Source organism: Balaenoptera physalus (assembly GCF_965194825.1).
Source record: "Balaenoptera physalus genome assembly, chromosome: 10".
NCBI lineage: Eukaryota > Metazoa > Chordata > Mammalia > Artiodactyla > Balaenopteridae > Balaenoptera > Balaenoptera physalus.
In genome coordinates, this window is record NC_138889.1 from 99,294,101 (window position 1) to 99,317,343 (window position 23,243).

The following is a 23,243-nucleotide window of genomic DNA, read 5'->3' on the forward strand; positions in this document are numbered from 1 at the left end:
ATACTTGGAATAAAGAAGTAAATAAGTATGTTCCCTGACTTCTTGAAACTAACAGTCTAGTGAGGAAGACAGATATTAAAAAATAATAATCATATATATGTAATTACAAATTGTGATAAAATATTGTGGTAGAAATTGCTAATTATCCCCAGTATTTATTTCCCCCTTCTTGCTCAGTACTAGAGTCACTGAATTTTATCGGCCCATGGCCACCTGGAATGAACTATACTTCCCAGCCTTCCCTGCTCCTACTTGGGGCCATGCGACCAAGTTCTGACCAATGGGATCTAATTGGAAGTGAGGCATGCAACTTCCAGTAAACATCCTTAAAAATAAAGGACTTGCTTTCCCCCTTCTTACCAGATGGAGCAGCTATTTTGGACTATGATGTGGAAGCTTCATGCTGAGAATGGCAGAGCAATAGAATAGGAGGAGCCTGGGTTCCCTGGCACTGTGGAACCACTGTCACCAGCCTTATTACACCTACAGAGCTTTCACATGAGACAGATAAAATTCTACCTTGTTTAAGTCATTTTCATTTTGGGTTTTCAGACATCCACAGCTGAACCTAATCCTAAATGGCACAGCTATGAAGGAAAGATGAAGGGTTCAATGAGAGATTATAATAGAAACTGCTGGTTTTGACAGGAGGAAGGGGTTTCAGGGATAGGTCCTCTGAGGAAGTAACTTTTAAGCTGCAACCTACCTGATGCCTGGCCAGGAGAGCACCAGGTGAAGGGAGGTGGGGTGGCAAACCCCTCAAGAAGGGGGAAATCAAAGATGAAACTACTATGGCTTAAGCCTGAATCTCAGTAGGAATAAGCAACAAACTGGGATGTTAAGATTGCTTCTACAATGAATGAATTAGAATGAAAGCAGAGCACTAAAGCAACTAACTGCATTGGCTCCAATATTAGAATATCCATCGTGACAAGCAAAAGACCACACATACATGTCAAAAATGAGAGGGGAGGGGTGCAGAATGAGAACACATGCTATTAAAGAAATTAATAGTTGCTTCCACACTTCAGTACTACTAGTGTTTAAAATAGCTGGATTCTCTGATTAGAGTGGTTCATAAACCATAAGGAGAATGTCATTAGATTTTTAAATGCTAATCCTCCCTGGAAAAGACAAGACTTTGGTGTTAAATTTTTTTTTAAATAATTGTTTCTTGTCTATTTCTGATTATAAAAAGGAAACGTATTTATTGTGGAGAATGTAGCAAATATACATAAGAATATAAAGAAAAAATAAACTACCTGTAAATCATCACTTCGCAACATTTTATACTGACGCTGTTTTTATACACTTATACGCCTACACACATATATACACACAACACACAAAAATGGGATTGTAATGCATATGAAGTTGCATGTGCTTTTTCATTTATTTTACCATAAGTGCATTCCTATGTCATTAAAACATTTTTGAAACCATGATTTTTAATGGCTATATAACATATAATTTATTTAGCTTAATCAAGTCTGGGTTAAAACTGTCAACCACAAGGACTTCCCTGGTGGTCCAGTAGCTAAGACTCCATGCTCCCAATGCAGGGGGCCCGGGTTCGAGCCCTGGTCAGGGAACTAGATCCCACTAGCCGCAACTAAAGATCCTGCATGCCGCAACTAGGACCCGATGCAGCCAAATAAATAAATATATATATTTTTTTTAACATTTAGAAAACAACCTGTCAACCACAAATTAAAGCCCTGTGGGTCAAGAAGATGACTTCAAAAACCGCCACGGGGAGCTTCTGTTCAGAAATCTCAAATTACAGGTTGAAAGCACTGGAACTATCTAACAAGAATTCATTGAAATTCACTGAGTTTTAGCCATCAAGGATGCTTAATAAAGACTATATTTTCCGAAATGGAGTGCACCATTTTGTAATTAGTCTTGAGGAAGAAACAGAATAAGTATCAAAGACTGAAGTAGCAATAACAAATAAGAACTAATAAGTGCCTACTGTTAGAATTAGTTACTATCTGCAATGTTTTATTTTTTAATAAAGCATAATAAGAGAACATATGCTTTTATTATTTCCATAATTAAGTTTTCAAGTGGATTTGGAAAAATGATTATAGAAAAATGCATATAGAAAAAGAACGGAAACAAATATGACAAAGGGTTAATAGCTGTTAATTCTTGAATATGACATTCTTTGAACTTTTCTGTATTTAAATTTTTTCTCACAACCAAAAACTTAATATTAAATTATTAGTCATGCGAGTAAGGTAATTCAGATTTCAGTTATTAAAGTAGAAGGAAAATCAGTAAGTTTTGCCAGAGGCTAAGCAGATCTTTTGAGAAGGAAAAACAAAAAGCTGGGCATACAGCATTAGGAGTTTGTTCTAAAATAAAACTATTTTAAACAAAGTATCAGTGTTTCATGTTGGAAACAGGTCTGAGGAAGGACCAGCTTTTGAATTTTATAGCTGTGCTTCCGTCAAGTACTATCCTACCTAAAAATGATACGTATTCTTTTCTATCAAAAAGGTTGTTTCAACAGTTAAGCAAATACTTTAAAAACTGCAAGACTGCATTTTAGTTTCTGACACTAGCTTTCTTTACTTTGTATACCTAACATTCTCCTGATGCTACACCCATTGTTTAAAATTCTAGGTTCTAAAATCCAAACTTAGTTCAGATGACAGAGTTTGCCACTTGATGAAACGTCTTACTAAACATAAATGGTTGCAATGTTCTATTAAGTGAGGTCCCTAGCAGAAAAAAAAATAAAAGAATAAGAAGTTACAGAAATAAACCAAATCTTTACATCAGTTCTCATAAAAATTTCAAATAAATGTACATTTTTTACAATTGCCCCATTTTCCCCAAATGTAGCCTTAGGTTGTCTTAACTTTGTGACAACATCCCCTATCCCCTACTCCACTAATCAGTTCTCACCTTCCTTCCCTGCTAGAACACGTGAATTTTTCAGCAAAAGTGACTCATTCATTGGCATCTTGTCAAACTAACCCTGAAATTTTAAGGAGGCTCAGTGCTAACAGAATTTTAAAGCTAGAACATTTTCACTAACACACATCATTTTGACTTTAGAGAAATGAATCACTTTCAGAGCCAAATACGTCTAACAAACTCTGTTTATATTTTTCCTTATAAATTGTTCTCTACCATGTTACCTCCTCCCAATTTTAGTTTGGCAATTCCATAATCTAAAATACCTCTTATTTCTGAAGAAGACAAGATGGGGGAATGCAGAAGCATTAGAATAGGAGAGGGGAGAAAAAAGCAATTGTTCACTAAGCTTGGAAAAAGATTCTATTCTGAAACATTAATGATTCATTATCTATTCACCATAGTTCTCAAAATTTATTTCTCCCCTTAGTTAAATGAAAACACAATACAATACATAATATAAACACAATCAGGAATCTCCAGGAATAAATTACTCTCATTGCTATTATTTCACTAAATAAAAGTTTAAAAAAAAACACACAAAAATCAATAACTGAGAACTATATAGCTAAAAATCTTCAATAAGATATCACTAGCATGAACTATCAATTGCAAATCACCTCATCATTTTGGTTCACACATTCATCTACTCCAAAACCACCCCTTTTAACCAAAGGGAGAGTGGCAGGGAAGGAACAAGAAAACAAATGTTTTGTCAGATTTCCACAGACGTTTACTTATAGCTCTATCAATTGTCACACTCCACCTGGTGGCAGGAGCTGCCTGAATTGGCGAAGTGGAGGTCATTATACAAGAAATTCCAAAGAACACTTTCCAGATGTCCCTGGGAAAAAAAGCAAAATGTTCTTTTTTTGTCCTATATAGAATATATCTAACAAGGCTCCACCAAAGTTTTTTCACATAATAGTAGGTCAATATCTAACAAAGATTAACATAAAGGAATGACAATCATCAGAATGGGAGATCTACACTTAGAGCAATCTACTTACAACCACTCCACGTTAAGTTAAATGTCATCTCAAGCCTTTAAAACAGGTAACAAGGCACATCCAGCAACTATAAGATTCTGGATCACATACTCCCACTAACTTTCTCTGCCCCTATCCTCTATGGGTAAACTATAGAGTTTAATTAACACAGTTAACAGCAGCCTGCCACCCTGCTTTTAGATATTTGCCAGTAACATATACCCATGGGATACTCTAGAGACTGATTTCAACCAAAAATAAAAATAGATAAACAGATCTCAAACAAAATTAAAACTGAGTCTGGCTGCCCACACTTATTTTCACACATGAGGAAAAATAGCAGTTCTCCTAGAAGCCTCGAGCAGACATATCTTTAGAACACAATGTTAAAAATATGCCCCCCCCTCCTTTTTCCCCTACCTGTTTCTCACTCAAAGCTGTGATTTTGGCTTGAAGTTCATGAAGCTGTTTCTTTAAATCAGCATTCTGATTGGAAAGAAAAAATATCTGTGAGGAAGATATTTCATTTGTTAACAGAAGAGTAGCAAGATGACTTTATGCAAACTGTATTACAAACGATGAAGCAATCTTAAGCATTTAGCCAATCATATTTGTCATGCATTAAATTGTAGTCATATTACCACCACCTAGTGCATAGATCCTAAATGTAGGTTGCTAACACTAGAAAAGGGGTAAGCTCCTTTGCAATTGCAAGAAGTTTTATATTTCAGCATTTTGTACTGTAATACTACTCCTTTCTACTAAAATAGTTATTCTTCATAAGAAGTAACAGTTGACAGAAAACCTAAAGCTCCACTAATCAGTTGTAAGTATGAACACACTGCATGCTGAACGGCATTATCAGTAAAAAAAAGGTTTTTCTCTGCTTGCCCTCTCTCTTATTTAGTAGAGTACATTTGTTATTTTAGCCTAGATTTGAAAAGCTGTCAGTGCTGCAACTGCCTTAAACACTACATCATTCAAATTAACATACTGACTGCCAGGGCAACTTCTCAGTTCTAAAATGTTAGGAATCAGAAAAGAATACTATTTTAAATGAGATACACTGAGCATGCCTGTCTTTTACTCAGATGAGAGAAAAATCCAAAATTAAAAGTTTTCAAAAGCTTAATGTAACAGGATCACTAGCAGATTGAATAGCACCCCAATGAGAGACTACTTTTCCTTCGTCCTTTCACATGCAATTCTTTCAATTCATCCTGCCTGGTCTTCTGACAGGGTGGGGGCATACAACCTCCCCTTCACGTTTACTCCATGTGGTCTTTTTTGTGACAGCATGTGATATAAGACCTCTCTAATGAGATCACCCACAAGACTGTCCAGCAACTTACTGCCCCCTCAGATTCTTCACATTAAGACTGCTCTGTTACATGACTGCCAGCTATATCAGAAATGCTGAAGTTTTCTAACAATATTTCAGTTGCTGATAACATAAGTTACCATATTAAATATAAAAGAATCTATTCATCTAAGGTCTACTGACTCTTGGTTGCCTAAACCTAATTTAAATTATAATATATATTAAAAAAATTAAAATGGAGAAGTTTCTCAAAGAAGTTGGACTGTCAAACAGGAGTTAAGTGGATATCACTGCCAGCTCTCAGAATCAATGGTTTGTGTTAAAAACACAATAGTTAAGCCACTGGGGGCTAAATTTGTAGAAATGAATATTATTTCCCACTTCCAAAAATCAATCTGCCTCAGTACCATTCTTTAATCCAAGAAGCTATTTTACTTAATTTTACAATGAGGCATGTATGGTATGTTTAACAAGCTAAAAAAAAAAATGTGTGTGTACATATACAAATATACATATACACACACAGACACCCCACCATCAATGGGTCTAGGTGTTCTGTGAACAGATTATGAGTAAATAAATGCAAGGGAGAAATCCTGAGAATGTCTGATAAATACTCTCCATACTTATGACCCACTGTCTAACTGCTGCAAAAGAGACACTGCCTGAACTATAAATATACTAATTAAAGACAAGATAAATTTTTAGGAAGATTTCTCTTCAGGGATAGAAAATAAAATGGCTGAGCCAAAAACCCCTATGAGACTTTAAAGAAAAGGTAACACCTGATGAATTACTATATAAGGTTCTTTAAAACCCTCTCTAAGGGTTCTTTCAAAAATGAAATTTTTAAAAATGCTTTTAAAAAATTATTCTAAAATTCTATTCTGAACATAGTGAGATTAAGTATTTAAATGTTCTATACTATAAACAAGGAGAAAATAAAAATGTTTCTGGGCCATATTCAATAATTCTGAGATTACAGAAAGCCCTGCAAACTCTGATTTTGAGTAAGTGGGCTTGTGGAAATGAAATTTAAGCTATATGAAAGAGTATTAACTCTCAATTTTTTTCCCAAAATATTCAAAGCAATTAACATAAAATAAAAGCAAAATAACAGTAACAAAGATGAAATAATAGCTATATTATAATAGAATGACTGGAGTTTTCTTAATTCTTATAACATGAAGACCAATGTACTAAAAAAAATTGCTGTTACAGATGAGATAGTTTCTAAAACCTAAGTATTGTCTGTATTTTAATATTTTATGGTCACTTTATTTTAAATTATTTTAATTTAAAAATTAAGTGAATAAAAGTAGTATTTTACCTGTGGATCCTGTTTCATTTGAGCAACCAGTTTCTGATAATAAAAAGAGAAAAAGAGCCATCAGTCTTACATATAAACTCACTACGGCTAATCAGCCTTAGCCCCCAAAATCTAGAGTTTTAAGTCCACACAAAAAAATGAGCAATACCACAATCAGAACAGACCAAAAGCTTCTGTGATCTATATAAAAAGTTAATGAAACACTCCTCTTAATAATAAAAAAAAAAATTCAAACTATCGCTTTATATTTGAAATGAAGAGCTTCCTGCCTTTAAACAAATCTGGAGATGGGCTGGGGGAGGGGAGCTTGTAAAAGACAATTTAAATAAGCTGAATGCTCCAAAAGCCAAACATCCCTTTAAAAGGTTGTCATTGTCTAGAGTCCCAAGTAAGTCCTGGAAACAAGGTGCTCCCATACAAAAACAGGCCTGTTTGTATACAGCAAACAGATTTGGCGAGTCTGCTGGTTTGGTTCACAGAAGGAGCCTAGTGTCAGATGTGACTCTGCCACTGTCCTCTGTGTGGGGGGAGGGGGGATGTACTCAGTGGAGCAGTGATACTCAGTATTTGAGAGTAAGGAAGTGAAGGAACAGTAATGCAAAATTCTACCTACCTGGGTTCCTGTGGGAAGGAGAGTACTACCAGAGTACTGAATAAGAAAGGCCTTTACTAGGGAAAACACAAGTCCAAAAAATGAAAAACAAAGAAAAATGTATGTCAACTGACCTAACCCAACTTCCAAAAGCATCGCTGCCCAAAGGTAACAATAACCAGGGACAGAAGAATTTGAAGCATAAAGGAAATATCAGAAGGCTGAGTCCTAAAAGTATCTAGGAATAAGCTGTTCTCCAAGTGAATTTTTCATATAACTGAAAAATCTGTCCCTCTCTTTGGGTGACAAGACATTTTTAAAGTTTTTAGTCGTAGGGATTTCGCTGGTAGTCCAGTGGTTAAGAATCCGCCTTCCAATGCAGGGAACATGGGTTTGATCCTTGGTCAGGGAACTAAGATCCCACAAGCTGCAGGGCAACTAAGCCTGCACACCGCACTACTGAACCCGCGCACTCTGGAGCCCACACGCCACAACTAGAGAAGCCCGCATGCCGCGATGAAGAACCCACACGCCACAACGAAGACCCAGCACAGTCATAAATAAATAAATAATAGTTTTTAGTCGTAAAATACAACCTTTCTAAAATATATTATATACTTATCTGCCTTATTAAATAGAAAAAAAGCAGCATTTAATGACACTTAGAGGCACGATTACCTCAATGTACTATTCTGCAAACAATACAAAAAGGTCCTTACAATAAAGGCCCCAAACTGCTGTGTTCTAAAGAGTTCTTGTGCCTGCATTTGAGTTTTTCAGTCTACTCCTTAATGCCAAGCAGTCAGCTAGCAAATCTTGCTACTATTACTATGCCTCCCTCTAAGAGCCCCTGAACCCGAATTCCAATTTGCTACTTCTGAGCTGCTTTGTGATACACTCAGTGAAGTAATTCTAAGATGAGTGAATAGCCTAAGAAATCCCCCTTGAGTAAAATGTATAATCTTGTGTGACTTCTAACATTTATTCTAGCTTGTCAAAAACCTTACTTCAGGTGCTAAGGTATACATTCTGGATAGCTGAGATTGCCAACCATATGACCTCCAAATACGCAAGGTATATGTTACTATACTCTACTTCATATATGACAGTGGTAACTCTTCTATATCCTGGTCTTAATCTACAAAATAGTAATAACACACATTTGAAGAACTCAATGAAATAGAAACATAAGGTTTTATACATATACATTTTTACTAATGCAGCCTAAAGGCTAGCCACATTCTTCAATGAAAAAAGTCCTTCATTTTCCTTTCTGCTTTTGTCACCAGAGAGTGGAGTACTATACTAAAGTTGCCTTTTTAAAGCTGAAAAAGGTTTTCCTCCACGACACTGAAATTTAAAAACTGATAACCAAAGTAAGTCTCTACCTCTGGAGGAAATAAATAAGCCAACTTTTCTACCTATAATCAAGCAAGCTGCATTTCAGACCATTAGAGGCAGGACAGAACAAGCTGGGCAACTTAACTAGACCATCCAAATCCCTAGTGACTTCAAGGTGACGTTGTGTGTTATCAAAGTGAAGTTACTTTCTATTGTAAGAACGCAGCAATTTTTCATGAGAATATAGTTTAAGCCAAGGGCTGGCAAACTACAGCCCACAGGCACCCTGCCTTTGTAAATAAAGTTTTACTGGGACACAGTCACACCCATCCATTTATACACTGTCTATGGCTGCTCTGTGTGTACAGCAGCAGAGCAGAGTTGTTGTGACAGAGGCCATAAATGATGCCCATAGTATAAAATACTTTACCCTCTGGCCCTTTGCAAAAAGTCTGCTAACCTCTGCTTTATACTATTCTCTGTTCCATGTAGAGTAAAAATACTCCAAAAGTTAAAAAAATCTGCATAAGAATAATCAAAAAGGCAATTTCCCAAAAAAGATGAGATGCCCATCACAGGCCATTATTATGTAAACATTTATTCAATATCAACCACGTGTACGTCACTACTTTTTAAATCATCTCGGTCCATAAAGAACAAAAGTATACTTCTACCACAGCAATACCAGGTAGTTTCAGGACACACCTTCTATACAGTAAGCTCATTTTCAGCCCTAGTTTCCCTAAGTGGAAATGATGAAGGGGTGGCTTCTGCCCCAATATTTAGTCAAATGTACAATCTGACTTTGGCCTCAGCCTAATAGCCAGTGCTTACTTTGATGTCATTTCTAGCATCCCTGAACTTGTCATGATCAGTGATCATGTAGGTTACCATGTATCCAATCAGAATAACAGCATCAGATTTACAAGCAAGGCATGTCACTTGGATTTACTGTTAAAACTTTTTTTTTTTTTTTTTTTTGGCCACACCGCGCAGCATGCGGGATCTTAGTTCCCTGACCAGGGATCAAACCCGTGCCCCCTGCAGTGGAAACGTGGAGTCTTAGCCACTGGACCACCCGGGAAGTCCCTACTATTAATACTTAAACTGGGCTTCCCTGGTGGCGCAGTGGTTAAGAATCTGCCTGCCAATGCAGGGGACACGGGTTCGAGCCCTGGTCTGGGAAAATCCCACATGCCGCGGAGCAACTAGGCCCGTGAGCCACAACTACTGAGCCTGCGCGTCTGGAGCCTGTGCTCCGCAACAAGAGAGGCCGCGATAGTGAGAGGCCCGCGCACCGCGATGAAGGGTGGCCCCCACTTGCCGCAACTAGAGAAAGCCCTCGCACAGAAACGAAGACCCAACACAGCCAAAAATAATAAATAAATAAATAAATAAAAATTAAAAAAAAAAATACTTAAACTTTTTTTAATAGGAAAGGATTCCAAATATAACTGGAGTGAAATATCTTACATACTTTATATGTTAAAATACTATCAACCAACACTGATAAACATAAATAAATGTTTATTACCATACAAACAAAATGCTATATAATAATTAAGGATGAATATAAAAGCTATTAATTTTATGCTAAAAAAATAGTTAAATATACAGGAAAATAATTAATGTGAATATTGAGAGTGATAACTTTAGGAAGAATATTATATCCCTTTTGAGTCAATAAATGTAATTTTAAAATTTAAATTAGATTTTTAAACAATAAACATTAAGTTTTTTCGTAATTATAATTTTTATAAAATTGGTATGTCCAAAAATCACATATGAGTAAAAACTTCAGTATACATGGTAGTCAATTTAAATATGCTTTGTTATTTAAAATATGCAAGTTAACACAGGGAACTATATTCAGTATCCTATGATAAACCATAATGAAAGAGAATATGAAAAAGAATGTGTATATATATGCATAACTGAATCACTTTGATGTACAGCAGAAATTAACACAACACTGTAAATCAACTATACTTCAATAAAATAAATTTTGAAAAATAAACAAATAAAACATGCAAGTTAAGTCACACGAACAAAGTCCCTCAGATGAACCAAAGAACAGAAAAAAAACAGAGGTTTTTTTTAACACCTTCGCTATATGGAAAAGAATATTTTTAGTTTTGTCTGGAAGAGAAGTCAGGAATATTTTATTAAAGTTCTCGAAAATATTACCAATGAGTTTGTTGAGTAGTAATAAAAGGCAAATAACATGACTCTTGGACAAGTGACTGAAAAACGATTAAAAGCTCTACTAAAAATCAGAGATAGCCTGTTTACTAATTTAGCCATTACCAATGACATGATGTGGGAGAAGCCATGAATGAAACATACCTGGTGAACCTGAATTTCCACTTTAAGAGCCTCCTGTAGAGTCTGCAACTCCATTCTCTACCTTCTCCACTTCTTCTTATGTCTGCTAATTCTATAGTTTCTTCAGCCTCTGTTTAAAATAACAAACTCCTCTTCTTACTGCAGCTGTAGAGATCATAAAATGTTTTGGATCATTATGTTGGGTATAAAGGAAATATACGTTAGATAAAATAAATTACATTAGTCGAAATATTTCGTCGACTAAACACAGGGCAAAAAATTTCCCCAAACAGATTTCTTTCCAAAATGAGTAGTTTTTTCTGAATTGGTACCAAAACTTGCTGGGTTTTATTCTCTGAGCATTTCTCTCGAAAACACTTCAAATACGTAAGAAATGAAAAAAAAATGTGCTTAATCTGGTCATGAAAACAGCTAAGCACTTACTAGGCGCTCAGCACCACGCTAGATACTACTTTCTGAGGATACAGAGCTGAACAAGACCTCTTCTGTCCTGGATGCGTTGGGAGTCTAGAGGGGGAGAGGACAACCATCCAGGACATGCTGTTCTTAGAAAGAGACACATAACAACATGATCATACATTTTTAACCATCACACAGAGTGAACTGGAGAGTTCAGGATCTCTCGGAGGTTAAAGAAGGCCAGAGTACTCTCACAATTTGGATGGACTCTCACTCACTCCATTTAAAAAATAAAGAAACTCAAAACAGGGGCAATTCTGGTATAGTTTAAAGGTTTACATTTAACAAATTAATACTTAACACAAACACATTGCAATGTAACTCTGCTTTCCACAAAGTTATGACAGGGATGTTAAAAAATAATTCTATCGTGCACAACAAATGAGGTGGGTCTAGCAATAGAACAGACTTTTCCAGCTTTACAATGAACACCATCTTCTTTTCAAGCCTGCCGGTGCATCTCTTTGGCTGCACGTAGAAATGCAGGTGGAGACAATGTCAAAAGTCTAGATTTGTGAATGTGAACCTTCCTATTCTGCTCTGCTCATCACTACTGCAATTTAAATTAACTCAATGGCTAATTTCTCTTTTCATTTTTTTTCTTTTTTCTTGAACGTGGCCTTAGACATGATTTTAGGTACTCTCCCTGAAGCAAAAGTTTACTTGAATAAATTTAAACTTTACTTCTTTCTCCTTTCTTCCTTGTACCTATAAAACTTGTAGTTAGAGCAGCTTTTCAGCATTCTTACAAACTGAGGAAGGGAACAATCAGGAAGTTAGAACTGCTACTCCTTATGCCAATTCAATGAGATTCATAATCTTTATACTTTCTAAAAATTATGTATCTATGGATAAAGTCCTAAGTTTTCTTAAAACTTCTTTAAAAACTGATTTAACAGAGTTATAGTGAAATCACTAACTTCAGGCTGTAATCGGGTGAATATTAATCTTCATTATATTTGTTGAATCTCACTAGGCTTAAAACATCATTGGCAATCTCTCCCCTAGGGCTTGTATACTATGTTATGTAATATCAAAATACTCTAACCTTTTTTTAAAAAATAATAAATTTCAAAAATGTAAAATACCTTCAAACTTATATTTGTGGAGGCTAGAAAAGCCTCCACATTATTATTGTACAATGATATTGTCAACCAAAAATTTTCATAGATGTAGTATGTTTAGGGGAGATAATTTGGAAAGTGTGATTTTGATGAACAAACCCAGGCTTTTCAGATATTTATTACCTTAAAAAATCTTTGGAACTACATAAATATCAGAATCATTAAGTTACTGATTTAGACCAAGGCTTTTGTTGTCACGTAAGTTTATTCTATACACTAAAGCAAATGTTAAAACTATACAGTCACTGTAATTTTAAATATTAAAGTAATCTCCCTACTCAAATTCCTGACTTATGTATGCATTAGAGTTCTTCCTGCAAACAGTACTTAAATCAGTTTTAAGGCTATCAGAAAAATGTGTCCAAAAATGATTCCTTATAATTTTTCTCAAATTAAGAATCACCTTGAAGGGTATTTTCAACAACAGAAAGGCCATATTTTACCTTACTGGTAGCAACATATAATATCAAAGCTGAACTCAACTCATAAACTCTGGAAACAAACAGCAGGTTAAAAACATGGAGAACTTAACAATAGACACAACAAAGGGTTAACATAATTTGTACAGTTACAGAGTGCTTACAAATTAATTACAAATTAATTTTTTTAATTATGAAAAAGCAACTCACAGAAGAAATAAGAATGACCAACATGAAAAACATCTATCTTCAAGAGAGTCATAGAAATGTAAATTTAAGAAGACACATTTTTGTCAATCAAACTGACAAAGATTTGTAAAAACAGTAATACTCTGAGCTGTCTAGAGTTTAGGTCAGGTGGCACTTTCATAATTTGCTATTAGTTATCTCTGAGCAGTAGCACTCAGGGTTATTTACTTTCTTCTTTTCAGAGTTATCAATATTTACACATTTTTCCATGGAAAATACGTACTTATTTTTAAATAACAAAAAATTAACTTAGAATTGCTAGAAAACATCAGAAAATTTTATACTGATGAAACAAAATGTTCAGGAAAAGAATAAGTAAAACCAGGGTTTAACTGGGAGGCTCTAAATGTCAAAGAGTGCCTCACAGGATAAGAAGCCTGCAACTCAAGTTATTGAGGAGGTGACAGCTTTTACATCCTTCATCAGATTGTTGTCTGCTTATTAGAGACACACAAAGGCACAAAATTTTATTTGGCAAGGATTCTAAATGCCAATTACTCATTTTATTTCAAGATAAAACTGAAGGGTTAAAAAAGGTAGTGACTTATTATAAAAAAACTTATGAAGGATTAGAAGATTCATTTGATATCTTTCTTCTTCATAAAAGTCTCTTTCTGAATAGCAATTTTAAGAGACTGGTTTCTGCCTAAAGGAACAAGTTGTATACATATATATTCATAGCCTACAAAAACAAGGCAAGCACATGTTGAATCCTTTTAAAAAATATTTGGGGGGCTTAGACAACTCATGCAGCCACCATGTGATGACCATTTGGAGGCAGTTTATAGCATTATAAAGAAGGTATTATTTGCTAAATTTATAAAAAGATGATTTAACATATTTTGACCAATTCTAGTAAGTTATAAATATCAGCTGCTGCAACATAAATATGAACAGACTCCTAAAACAGTTTATTGAGGTACAATGCCTTTCACCACCCATCAGCTCTAAATACTATCACCAGAGAAGACAAGTGCCTAACACAAAATACCAACGTTCATTATATTGAAAACTGTACATGTCAAACGACTGGGACACCTAATGACCTCCCAGCTTCAAATAACAAAAACCCAAAAACATAAATAAAAACTCCACAAACCTAACAAACAAAATAATCAAATCCCACTAAAAAAAGGCAGATGTAATGTCTAGAAAGAACATTCACTGTCTCAAAAAAAACCAAAAAAGAACCTGATTCCACTTACTCACTGTACAACCACTCTCAGCTTTAGGTTTGTTTGCTTATAAATCAGGAAAATGGAAACAGTATCACCTATTTCATAAAATTGCTATGAGGTTTAAATTAGGTGAAGTTATATGAAAAGCCCTTTGTAAACTGTAAAATTCTATGCTATTCTTAACATACTTAATTTAACTCTTATTCATACACAAACTTTTATATCAACTTCTCAACATAGCATATTGCTGGAAAGACTGTAGGCTTTCTTATTTTCAAATTCTCTAAGAAAGGGGCTTCTAACTATTTTATCTGGTTACAGTTCTGCTTGGAGATATGTGACCTCTAGGTCTTTCATTATGATTCTAATAATGTAGTAATGCTCTAACTCTGAATTTATTACCAAAAATCACTGCTCTGTTCCTGAATTGATATAAAGCTTTTTCCAATCAAAACAACTCACCAACCAAGTTTCTTTTTTTTTTAATTCTTCCTTCCTCCCTCCTTCCCTCCCTCCCTCCCTCCCTCTCTCCCTCCCTCTCTCTCTCTTTCTCTGCGTCAGGTCTTAGTTGCAGCATGCAGGATTTTCGTTGAGTCATGTGGGATCTTTCACTGTGGCGCGTGGGCTTCTCTCTAGTTGTGGTGCGCAGGCTCCAGAGCACGTGGGCGCTGTAGTTTTCGGTATGCAGGCTCTCTCACTGAGGCGCGCGAGCTCAGTAGTTGTGGCGCACGGGCTTAGTTGCCCCGCGGCATACGGGATATTTAGTTTCCCAACCAGGGATCCAACCTGCGTCCCCTGCACTGGAAGGCGGATTCTTTACCACTGGACCACCAGGGAAGTCCCCAACCAAGTTTCTTTAACTAACAGTAAGTCTGTAATACATTGTACCCCCAGACTGAATTCCTTAAAAATGAACAGCTCAGTGTTCTCTATACCATATATCTACTCGGTGTTAAGACCCCACTTTTGATCTATACTCTCAAAATTGTGTTTAGAGTAGGTTTAATTAATTTTTTAAAATATGAAAAAGTAGAAAGCCTCGACAGATCTATGTATCCTTACTTGACAGATGCCTAATACTAAAACATCAGGTTTCAATTTGTACTAAATACTTATTGCTTACTATGTATCTAATGTGCTAGGAGATAAAATATATCTTTAACTTTTAACTAGTGCTAAAAACGATCACAAACGCCAAAAATAAAAACAATATTTTAATAGCTCTTATTGAAAACTAACATTTACTAACTTGAATCAATAAAAATGACATTAAAAAACAATGTAACGTTTTTCTTATTTTCACGGTGATATTTCTTTGGTGACACTCCACAGATCAACAGAAAACGCTGCTGCACAAAGAGCTTGATTTTAGAGGCCACCCTCTGAATCTGGCAAGGTTACTATGCTCAAATCCTGGTATTACAGGTGTTGACAAAAGTCACCTCAGCTGGTAAGACTGATGTTTCCTAACCACTAAAATAAATTTATACACACACACACACACACACACACACACACACACACACACAATTAGGTTTATGGTATCTGAATGTATGGATGTCTTTGAGTATAAAATACGTATTTTTCTTTTCTCTGGCTTTTTTGGGGGCAAGGGGGTCAGGTCCTCACTAAAGAAAAGGAACACCTATGCAGGTCATACCATTCCAACACAAGGGTGCGGTATTTTCGGTCGAGTCAGGGTTTCCCCACAGCACCCTCTCCTACACAGGTCTGCTGCAGTGTCCTGCCCCTCTCCCTACCACCAGTGTTCACTCTAACATACAGGTTCTACCTCAGCTTCCTGGGCCCAGGCCTGGTAGGCACATATACGCTCTTCTAGTTCTCACCTTTCTTTACAGAAATCAAGCATCTGTACTAAAATCTTCCCAACCATACCCAACAACAAGAAAGATGAAGTATATTTAAAAACTCACAGAAATTCAAAATGAAGGAGTCTGAAGAGTAGTATAGGAGCATAGTGACAATGAGGTTGAGATTTTAGAAATGGTTGCCACATTTACCAGAATGCTATTTAATGATAAAAAATAGTCCAGACAAGCCTGGCCAGAATCATATATATATATTGACTACACAAAGGATAACATAAGAGGGTGTGGTGGTCTTAGTATAACCAATAAGTACTTAAGAGAAGTGGAAGTTATGGGAGAAGAGATTTCAGATCAATGTAAGGAAGAGCTAAGGATTAGAGCTGTACAAAAAAGGAATGGGTTACCTTATGAGGTAGTGGGCTCCCTGTCAATAGAAGTATTCAAGAATGCTGCATATCATATCCCCCTCTTGGAGATTCACAATGCACATTAGCATATTAAAGGTTCTGAGAAGTCCTGCAGTAAAGAAACCTGTTTAACTTTGTTTAAAGCAGCATTTTCCAAATTATTTGACCACAGAACATTTTCCCCACCCCCGCCCCACCCCAATAATATTTATTAATTTCTGTGGAACTAGAGTTCCTCGGAATACATTACAGAAAATATGAGCTACATTTTTTTTAAATGTAGTATTCAGTATGTAACCAAATAACAATCTGCCAGGGACATAAGAGAAGAAATTGCCACACCTGGTAAAAAGCTGAAAGAGAAGGCCCTTAACGTCCCTTCTTCTTTAAGAATCTATGATTCCATCACATCTCAGAGTAAAGGGCTATAGGGTCTTGATTATTTATTTTAAGTGGTTCCATGAGAGAAAGGCAAGTAGAATAAAATGGTAGTAAAATGTAAGATTAACTGGTTCAAATGCCTCCCTTTCACGTTCAAAGCCCAATCCCCAAAAGGTTAAGCGATACCTCAAGGACCATAATTATGAAAAGAAGCTTTAACCAAATATCTACTCCACCCACTAAATTAATTACTATGAGAGAGAATTAAAACAGAAAAAAAAGAGTAGCCTTGCATTAGGGGACTACCCTATTCCAGTTATCTTGTTTGAATTTAATTTTTTAATCATAATACATGCTCTCCAAATAAGATTAATATTTGTTTGGTCTTTAGACACTGGACTGCCCTGTGTAATCTGAATTAGACATTCAAAGAAATGATTAAGTGTGATGATTTATAAGCTGTTAAAGTAGACATTAAAGTTGATACTAGGAAAAAAATGTGTTTGCCTCTATGCCCCACACTGCTACATTTCTCTCTCTTTTTTTTTCCTCTTCAAGAATTATACAAAACACACACTGAAAATGCAATATCAGACATGAAGCCAACTCAACATTAAATTTAATAATATACATGCTTAAGAGTCCCAAATTTCAAGTCAAGGTTCCCATAGTTACATTAACCTAGCCATTTTGCACATATACTAAGGCCATCAAATTTAACGCATATTAAGTAATACAAAACACAATGGGAACCTTAACGTTTGAATTTCCTGATTTTTTTGATTTTTAGCCCTAACCACTGCATTAAGGACATTTTTCGCAAAGGGGACCGTTACATTTTAAGACGTTACTGAATGCAGGAACATGCAAGCCTAGCAGTATTATTAGAAACACAAATGCATTTGAGATATGGCTATGTGAAATTAGACAAAAATTCACTTTCACTCAGTACAAACAGCAAAGCCTCATTCTCATTTCTGGGAGAGAGCTTTTTTGCAAAAAAAAAAAAAAAAAAAAATTTCACCGAACATTTGAATTATTAATCAACTAGCATCAGGCACACTATGGTTGCCTGAAAAAAGTACTTACCAATTTTGGGGAAACTGGCTCTCCTTCAGCTCTCTTGCTCCCTACAACAGAAGAAGGGGAAAATGGAATTAGACTACAAACACAGATTTATGACATGTCATCAAAAGCTGTTTTTAACACCAACAACAAAAACACACACACACACACAAAAATGTCCAAAGCTTTAAAACCAAAAGAAAAAAAAAAAAAGAAAGAGATAGGTAGTTTTTACAGCAAGGAAAGAATTCAAGGGCAGTTAGATCTCTAATTTTCCAGTTTTTTCACTTTTCCACAGCTTTTTCAAGACAAGAAAAAGTAAGTAGTTGACGGTTTCCCTTTCCTAAAAGACACAGAAATGAAATTCACCTCATCTAAGTAACACAGAAATACAACCCTCATCCCCAACAAATGAACTTTCACTGTTTGCTGCTTTATGTTACAAATTAGGCTAACATCACTGGCCCTTAGTTTGGTCTACTTAAAAGGCCTTTTTTTCAATTAATCTTGAAATGGATTTGTTTTATATAAGGCTTAAAAGTCACAGCATTTTATATGTATAGTCATAATTTAACTTTTCATTCACAATCTTAAAGTCTCACCACCTGAAACTGTAAACCACGTAACACAAAAGTGACTTTCCCTATGCCACATAGTTAATCAGTGATTGAGCCAGAAAGAAAATCAAGGTTTTGGGATCTCAATCCAATGCTCAGTGATGCTTTTATCAATTGTGTGTTTTTTTTTTTTAAGATTAACTATGCTCCATTAAGTTAATTTCAAGGTCAGAAAAGTCATGTCAGGCTATATTGTTTATTTATTTTTAACTCTTCCTTGCCCCGAACTTCTTTTTTAGTTAAAAAAAAAAATTTAGGAAGCAAAAATTAAAACTTTTCCCTTAGTATTTCAGTATTAAATTATTTAAACTCTACATACCATGTTCCAAACCTGAATCATCCTTATGCTTTAAACATAGTACATTTGTTGACTTATGTTACTCCAATAGTGTAATGTAAATTCTCATTTCCTTAAGGGATATTTCAAAAAATCTTCATGTCATCCAAATTATAAATTTTTATTTAATCATGTACAGTCATACCAAACATACAGTAAAATAATTTTAAAGGGCCCCGATTCATGCAGTTAACATTCATTTCCAAAAGAAATTCAATTTGCTGTTTTATCCTGCCTTTCTTTTAGCAGCAGCACTTTTTAAAGTTCTAAAGTCCATATAAATGGCAATTTTAATCACCAAGATTAGAATGACTCCCAACCAAAAGAAAAATGATGCAAAAATCTGTAGAATGATGTGGTTATTAAAAAGTGGGTTCTTGGGAATTCCCTGGTGGTCTAATAATGGTTTGGACTCCATGCTTCCACTGCAGGGGGCACAGGTTCGATCCCTGGTCGGGGAACTAAGATCCCACAAGCTGCACGGTGCAGCCGAAACAAACAAACAAAAAAACAAAAACATGAAGTAAATGCTCAGTAAATATTTGTTAAATGAATGAATTCACTGAGTGGACTCTTAACTCTCTGTTGCAGGCTTATTTTCCCTATTAGGCATTTCTTATTAGCTCTTTCATGCTGGGGATAATTATGCATCGATCTCCCACAGCATTATTTGTTAAATGAATGACTTTGGATAAAAACAGTTGATTAGGAAGTAAAATATTGTCATTTTAAAATATAATGAAAAGGAAAAGACAGATAAATTGGATCAAATTAAAATTAAGAACTTCTGTTCACCCAAAAAAAAAAAAAAAAAACCCTTACGAGAATGAAAAAGCAATCCACAGAACTGGAGATTATAACTGCAATACATATAACAACAATGGCTTATACCCAGAATATATAAAATATGCTGAAACTCAAAATGATCAGGATGGGGTTGGGATTTTAACTTTTACTCATATGGCATTTGAGAAAGTATAGTCAAATAAACTCTTCTGAAAATCATATTCAGTAAAGAGGGACAACGGATGCACCTTATCTCTGGGGCATTTTCTCCAAAAATAAACAGCAGAGTCAATCCCTAATTGACAAGGAATTTTACCATGATATCATGAAACTACTCATAAAACTGCTTGCAGGGACTGCAGAAATCACATTGGAAATCAAAGCCTGAGAGGTTAACTGACTTCCTGGAAGGTTACACAGTTAGCTGGTAGTAAAGCTGGAGAAAAGTCTACAGACCCTGAGATTCCTTTGACTGAACTGGCCTTTCCACTAGACCTCACTTCCTCTTAAACAGCTGTAGCAGTTACTCTCCTAAGAAATAAAACCACAATAAATACTGACCAAATATTTTTGGGAAAATCTTCATATAAAGTTTTAAAGAAAAATCACATAAGTAAGCTATCTAGGGCAGGTTTTAAAACCTGAGATCCTTTATGCCTAAGGGATCCCCATGAATAGGCTTCAGAGGGGTTTGCCAACTCCATGATACTATATGCTAAATTTTGAATGTATGAGAATTCTGGGAAGAGGATCCACAACTTAAATAAGATTCGCAGAGGTTCAGATACCCAAAAAAGAGTAAATTATTTTTAGACTGGTGATTCTTAAACACTGTGCATCAGAACTACCAAAGTGTTCCTCCTAAAGACTGATTATTGACTACCGTTCGGATACTGATTAAAAAAAAAAAGATTTTATTTCTGTAATTTAATAAAAATGAGTTAGCAGCAAAAAAGATTTACATATAAATTTGTACGTTTTACACTATCCATATGCAAAATAATAAGACTGAAATACAAGTTTGATTTCCTCATGTTAAGCTGATTCAAAGTCCACTTAATTTGTTTCTCACATTTCACACTAGTAGCTAAGGTAGTTCAAAATTTTTGCCTTATTTGCTTAAATTTTTAAAATATAGACTTGTTCTTGAAAAATACATTCAAAACACATAAACTGGAGTAAATGAAATTATTTTTGCTTTTAGAGAGGAATACCATCTTGCTAACATAACTTCACGTGATTTTTTGCAAACTGAAGATTGTTCACCTCCTCTCCAGAACTTCACAAGTAGCTGCTTTAATTAGAGCTGGTAAAGAAATGAATCATTCAGATTTCTGATGTGGTTGTAAAATTTAAAATATCATCAATAAATCAAAGGTGATTAATAACTACTTTGTAAGTACTTTTTGTAAAACATCTAAAACCTTTGTGTATGAAGACTATACATTAAACAATAAACAAATTTTGCAGAGAAAAAGTTCAACACTAGATCATGTTTTAAATTAGGCTAAAATCCACCCCATTACAAATTTTGAGCAATTAAGTTTATAGTCTGTGCTCAATCATAAATTTTGATAAGGGACTAGAATAGCACAGATAATTGTCATTCAAAGACACTTTAAAATGTCACCGTACGCAGAAGATTCAATCTCTTCTACTACACCAAGTTGATACACTAATTTTATATACAGTAAGTTTTACTGCTTTTTATCTGCCTTTCCTAATTCCAACAGAATATAGTAAGTTTGAAATAAATTTAAATGCAAAAAATGCTCAGAAGAAAAAGCAGAATCCTGCTAAATGAGATTTAGTCCTTTAGGCCTCAGTATCATAATCATCCCTCTTGCCCCCATCCCTCTTAACCTTACCCTCTCATGGGCATCACTCTAGCACTTCTCCCCTCACTCTCAAGAAGCATCAATTTTTCCCTCATTACTGGATCATTTTGTTTCCTTTGTCTAAAAAAAAAGCCTCCCATGACTCCATATACTTCTCTAGCTATTGTCCCATATCTACACTCCCATTTATAGCAAAACTCCCTGAAACAGTTAACCAAAGTCACTGTCCCTAGTTCCTCTCCTCTCATTCTCTACTGCACCCACTCCATTAGGGCTTTTGCCTCCTTCAATGTTGTAAAGATTACCAGTGACCTCCCTGTTGCTAAACCCAACAGTAAAGTCTCAGCCCTCATTTCTCTGTTCGAACAGTATTATTTCACCCAGTTGACCATTCTTCCTTCTTGAATTCCTTTCTTCTCTTGACTCCCAGGACACCACTCACCCTCAATTTTTTTCCTAATCTCTCTAGCCACTCTTCTGGGTTTCTTTCGCTAGTTCCTTCTCATCTCTCAAGACCTCAAAATGTTGAACTGCCCCAAGGCTCGGTTCTTGGAACTCTTCCCATTAGGTAATCTCATCTAGTCTCATAGCTATAAAAGGATCTGTACTGGTGACTCCCAAATTTGTACCTAGCCCAGACCTTTCCCCTGATTTCCAAACTCATATATCAAACTGCCCGTTCAACACCTGTCAAATTGGCTCCTCAAGCTCAACAAGTCCAAAACTAAACTCTTGACTACCTGTCCCCCAACCTCCTCCCCAGAGTCATCCCCATTTCAATAAATGGCAACTCTATCCCTTCAGGCCAAAACCTTAAAGTCATCATTGACTCCTCTCTTTCCCACACCCTACATCCAATCCTGTAACTGACCATCTTGCCTCTGCCTTCAAAATACATGGACTTTGACCACTTGTCTCAAATATACTACCACTTCCTTGGTCCAAGTCACCATCATCTTTCACCTGTATTACTGCAATAGCCTCCTAATTGGCCTCCCCACTACTATCTTTGTCCCCCAAAGTCTATCCTCTCAGTAGCCAGAGTGACCTTTTTAAAATCCAAGACAGAGCTAGTTACTACTCCTCTGCTCAAAATCCTCCAATGGCTTCCCATGATACTCAGAGAAAAAGCAGAAGTCCTTTACAATGGCCCACAAGGCTCTAAGTGATTTGAGCCTCTGTTACTCTCAGACCTCATCTCCTTCCCTCTCCCCATTGCTCAATCTGCTCCAGCCACTGGCCTCTGTTTTGTACTTCTGAAACTCCAAACAAGTTCCCTTCTCAGGGCTCTTCTGGAACACTCTCTCCCATCAAATATCTTCACGGCTCACTCCCTCAAATGTTTAGGAAATCTATAGCAGTTGCAAGAGTAGAATACTAAAGGACTAAAACATTCATCAGAATTGTTCTCCTCCCCAAACTTTCACTTGGGGGATGCTCTTTCTTATACCAAGAATACCCTTTTTTACCTTTTCTCTGCCTATCCAAATCCCACCCAGTCATTAGGGTCCAGATAAAGACTCACTGATTAATGGAGACCTTCCCAACTCCCAGTTCTCCCTTCTTTGAATTCTCAAACTGTTTATCATCTCTCTCATTCATCTTAGAATTTAACCACATACTGTCTCACACTCTTACCTGTCATTTTTCCCTAACTAGACACACACACACAAGTAGAATAGAAATAATGTCTTGCACCAGTAGTTC

General features: G+C 35.7%; 1 protein-coding gene across 16 annotated transcripts in view; it reads right to left on the bottom strand.

Annotated features, from left to right (window-relative positions):
* The window catches only part of PHF21A (PHD finger protein 21A), a 195,265-nt gene that overhangs the window by 144,893 nt on the left and 27,129 nt on the right, over positions 1-23,243 (bottom strand). For 14 of the 16 annotated variants that reach the window (XM_082410760.1, XM_082410757.1, XM_082410756.1 and 11 more), the window contains 4 exons: positions 17,983-18,023; positions 10,848-10,991; positions 6,569-6,601; positions 4,338-4,403 (listed from right to left, as the gene is read on the bottom strand). In XM_082410760.1, the coding sequence (XP_082266886.1) occupies positions 4,338-4,403; positions 6,569-6,601; positions 10,848-10,901 (153 nt within the window). In that variant the 5' untranslated portion in view covers positions 10,902-10,991; positions 17,983-18,023. Of the gene's footprint in view, positions 1-4,337; positions 4,404-6,568; positions 6,602-10,847; positions 10,992-16,509; positions 16,622-17,982; positions 18,024-23,243 lie in introns of all 16 variants that reach the window. The other 2 variants (XM_082410761.1, XM_082410752.1) reach the window with 1 other exon arrangement.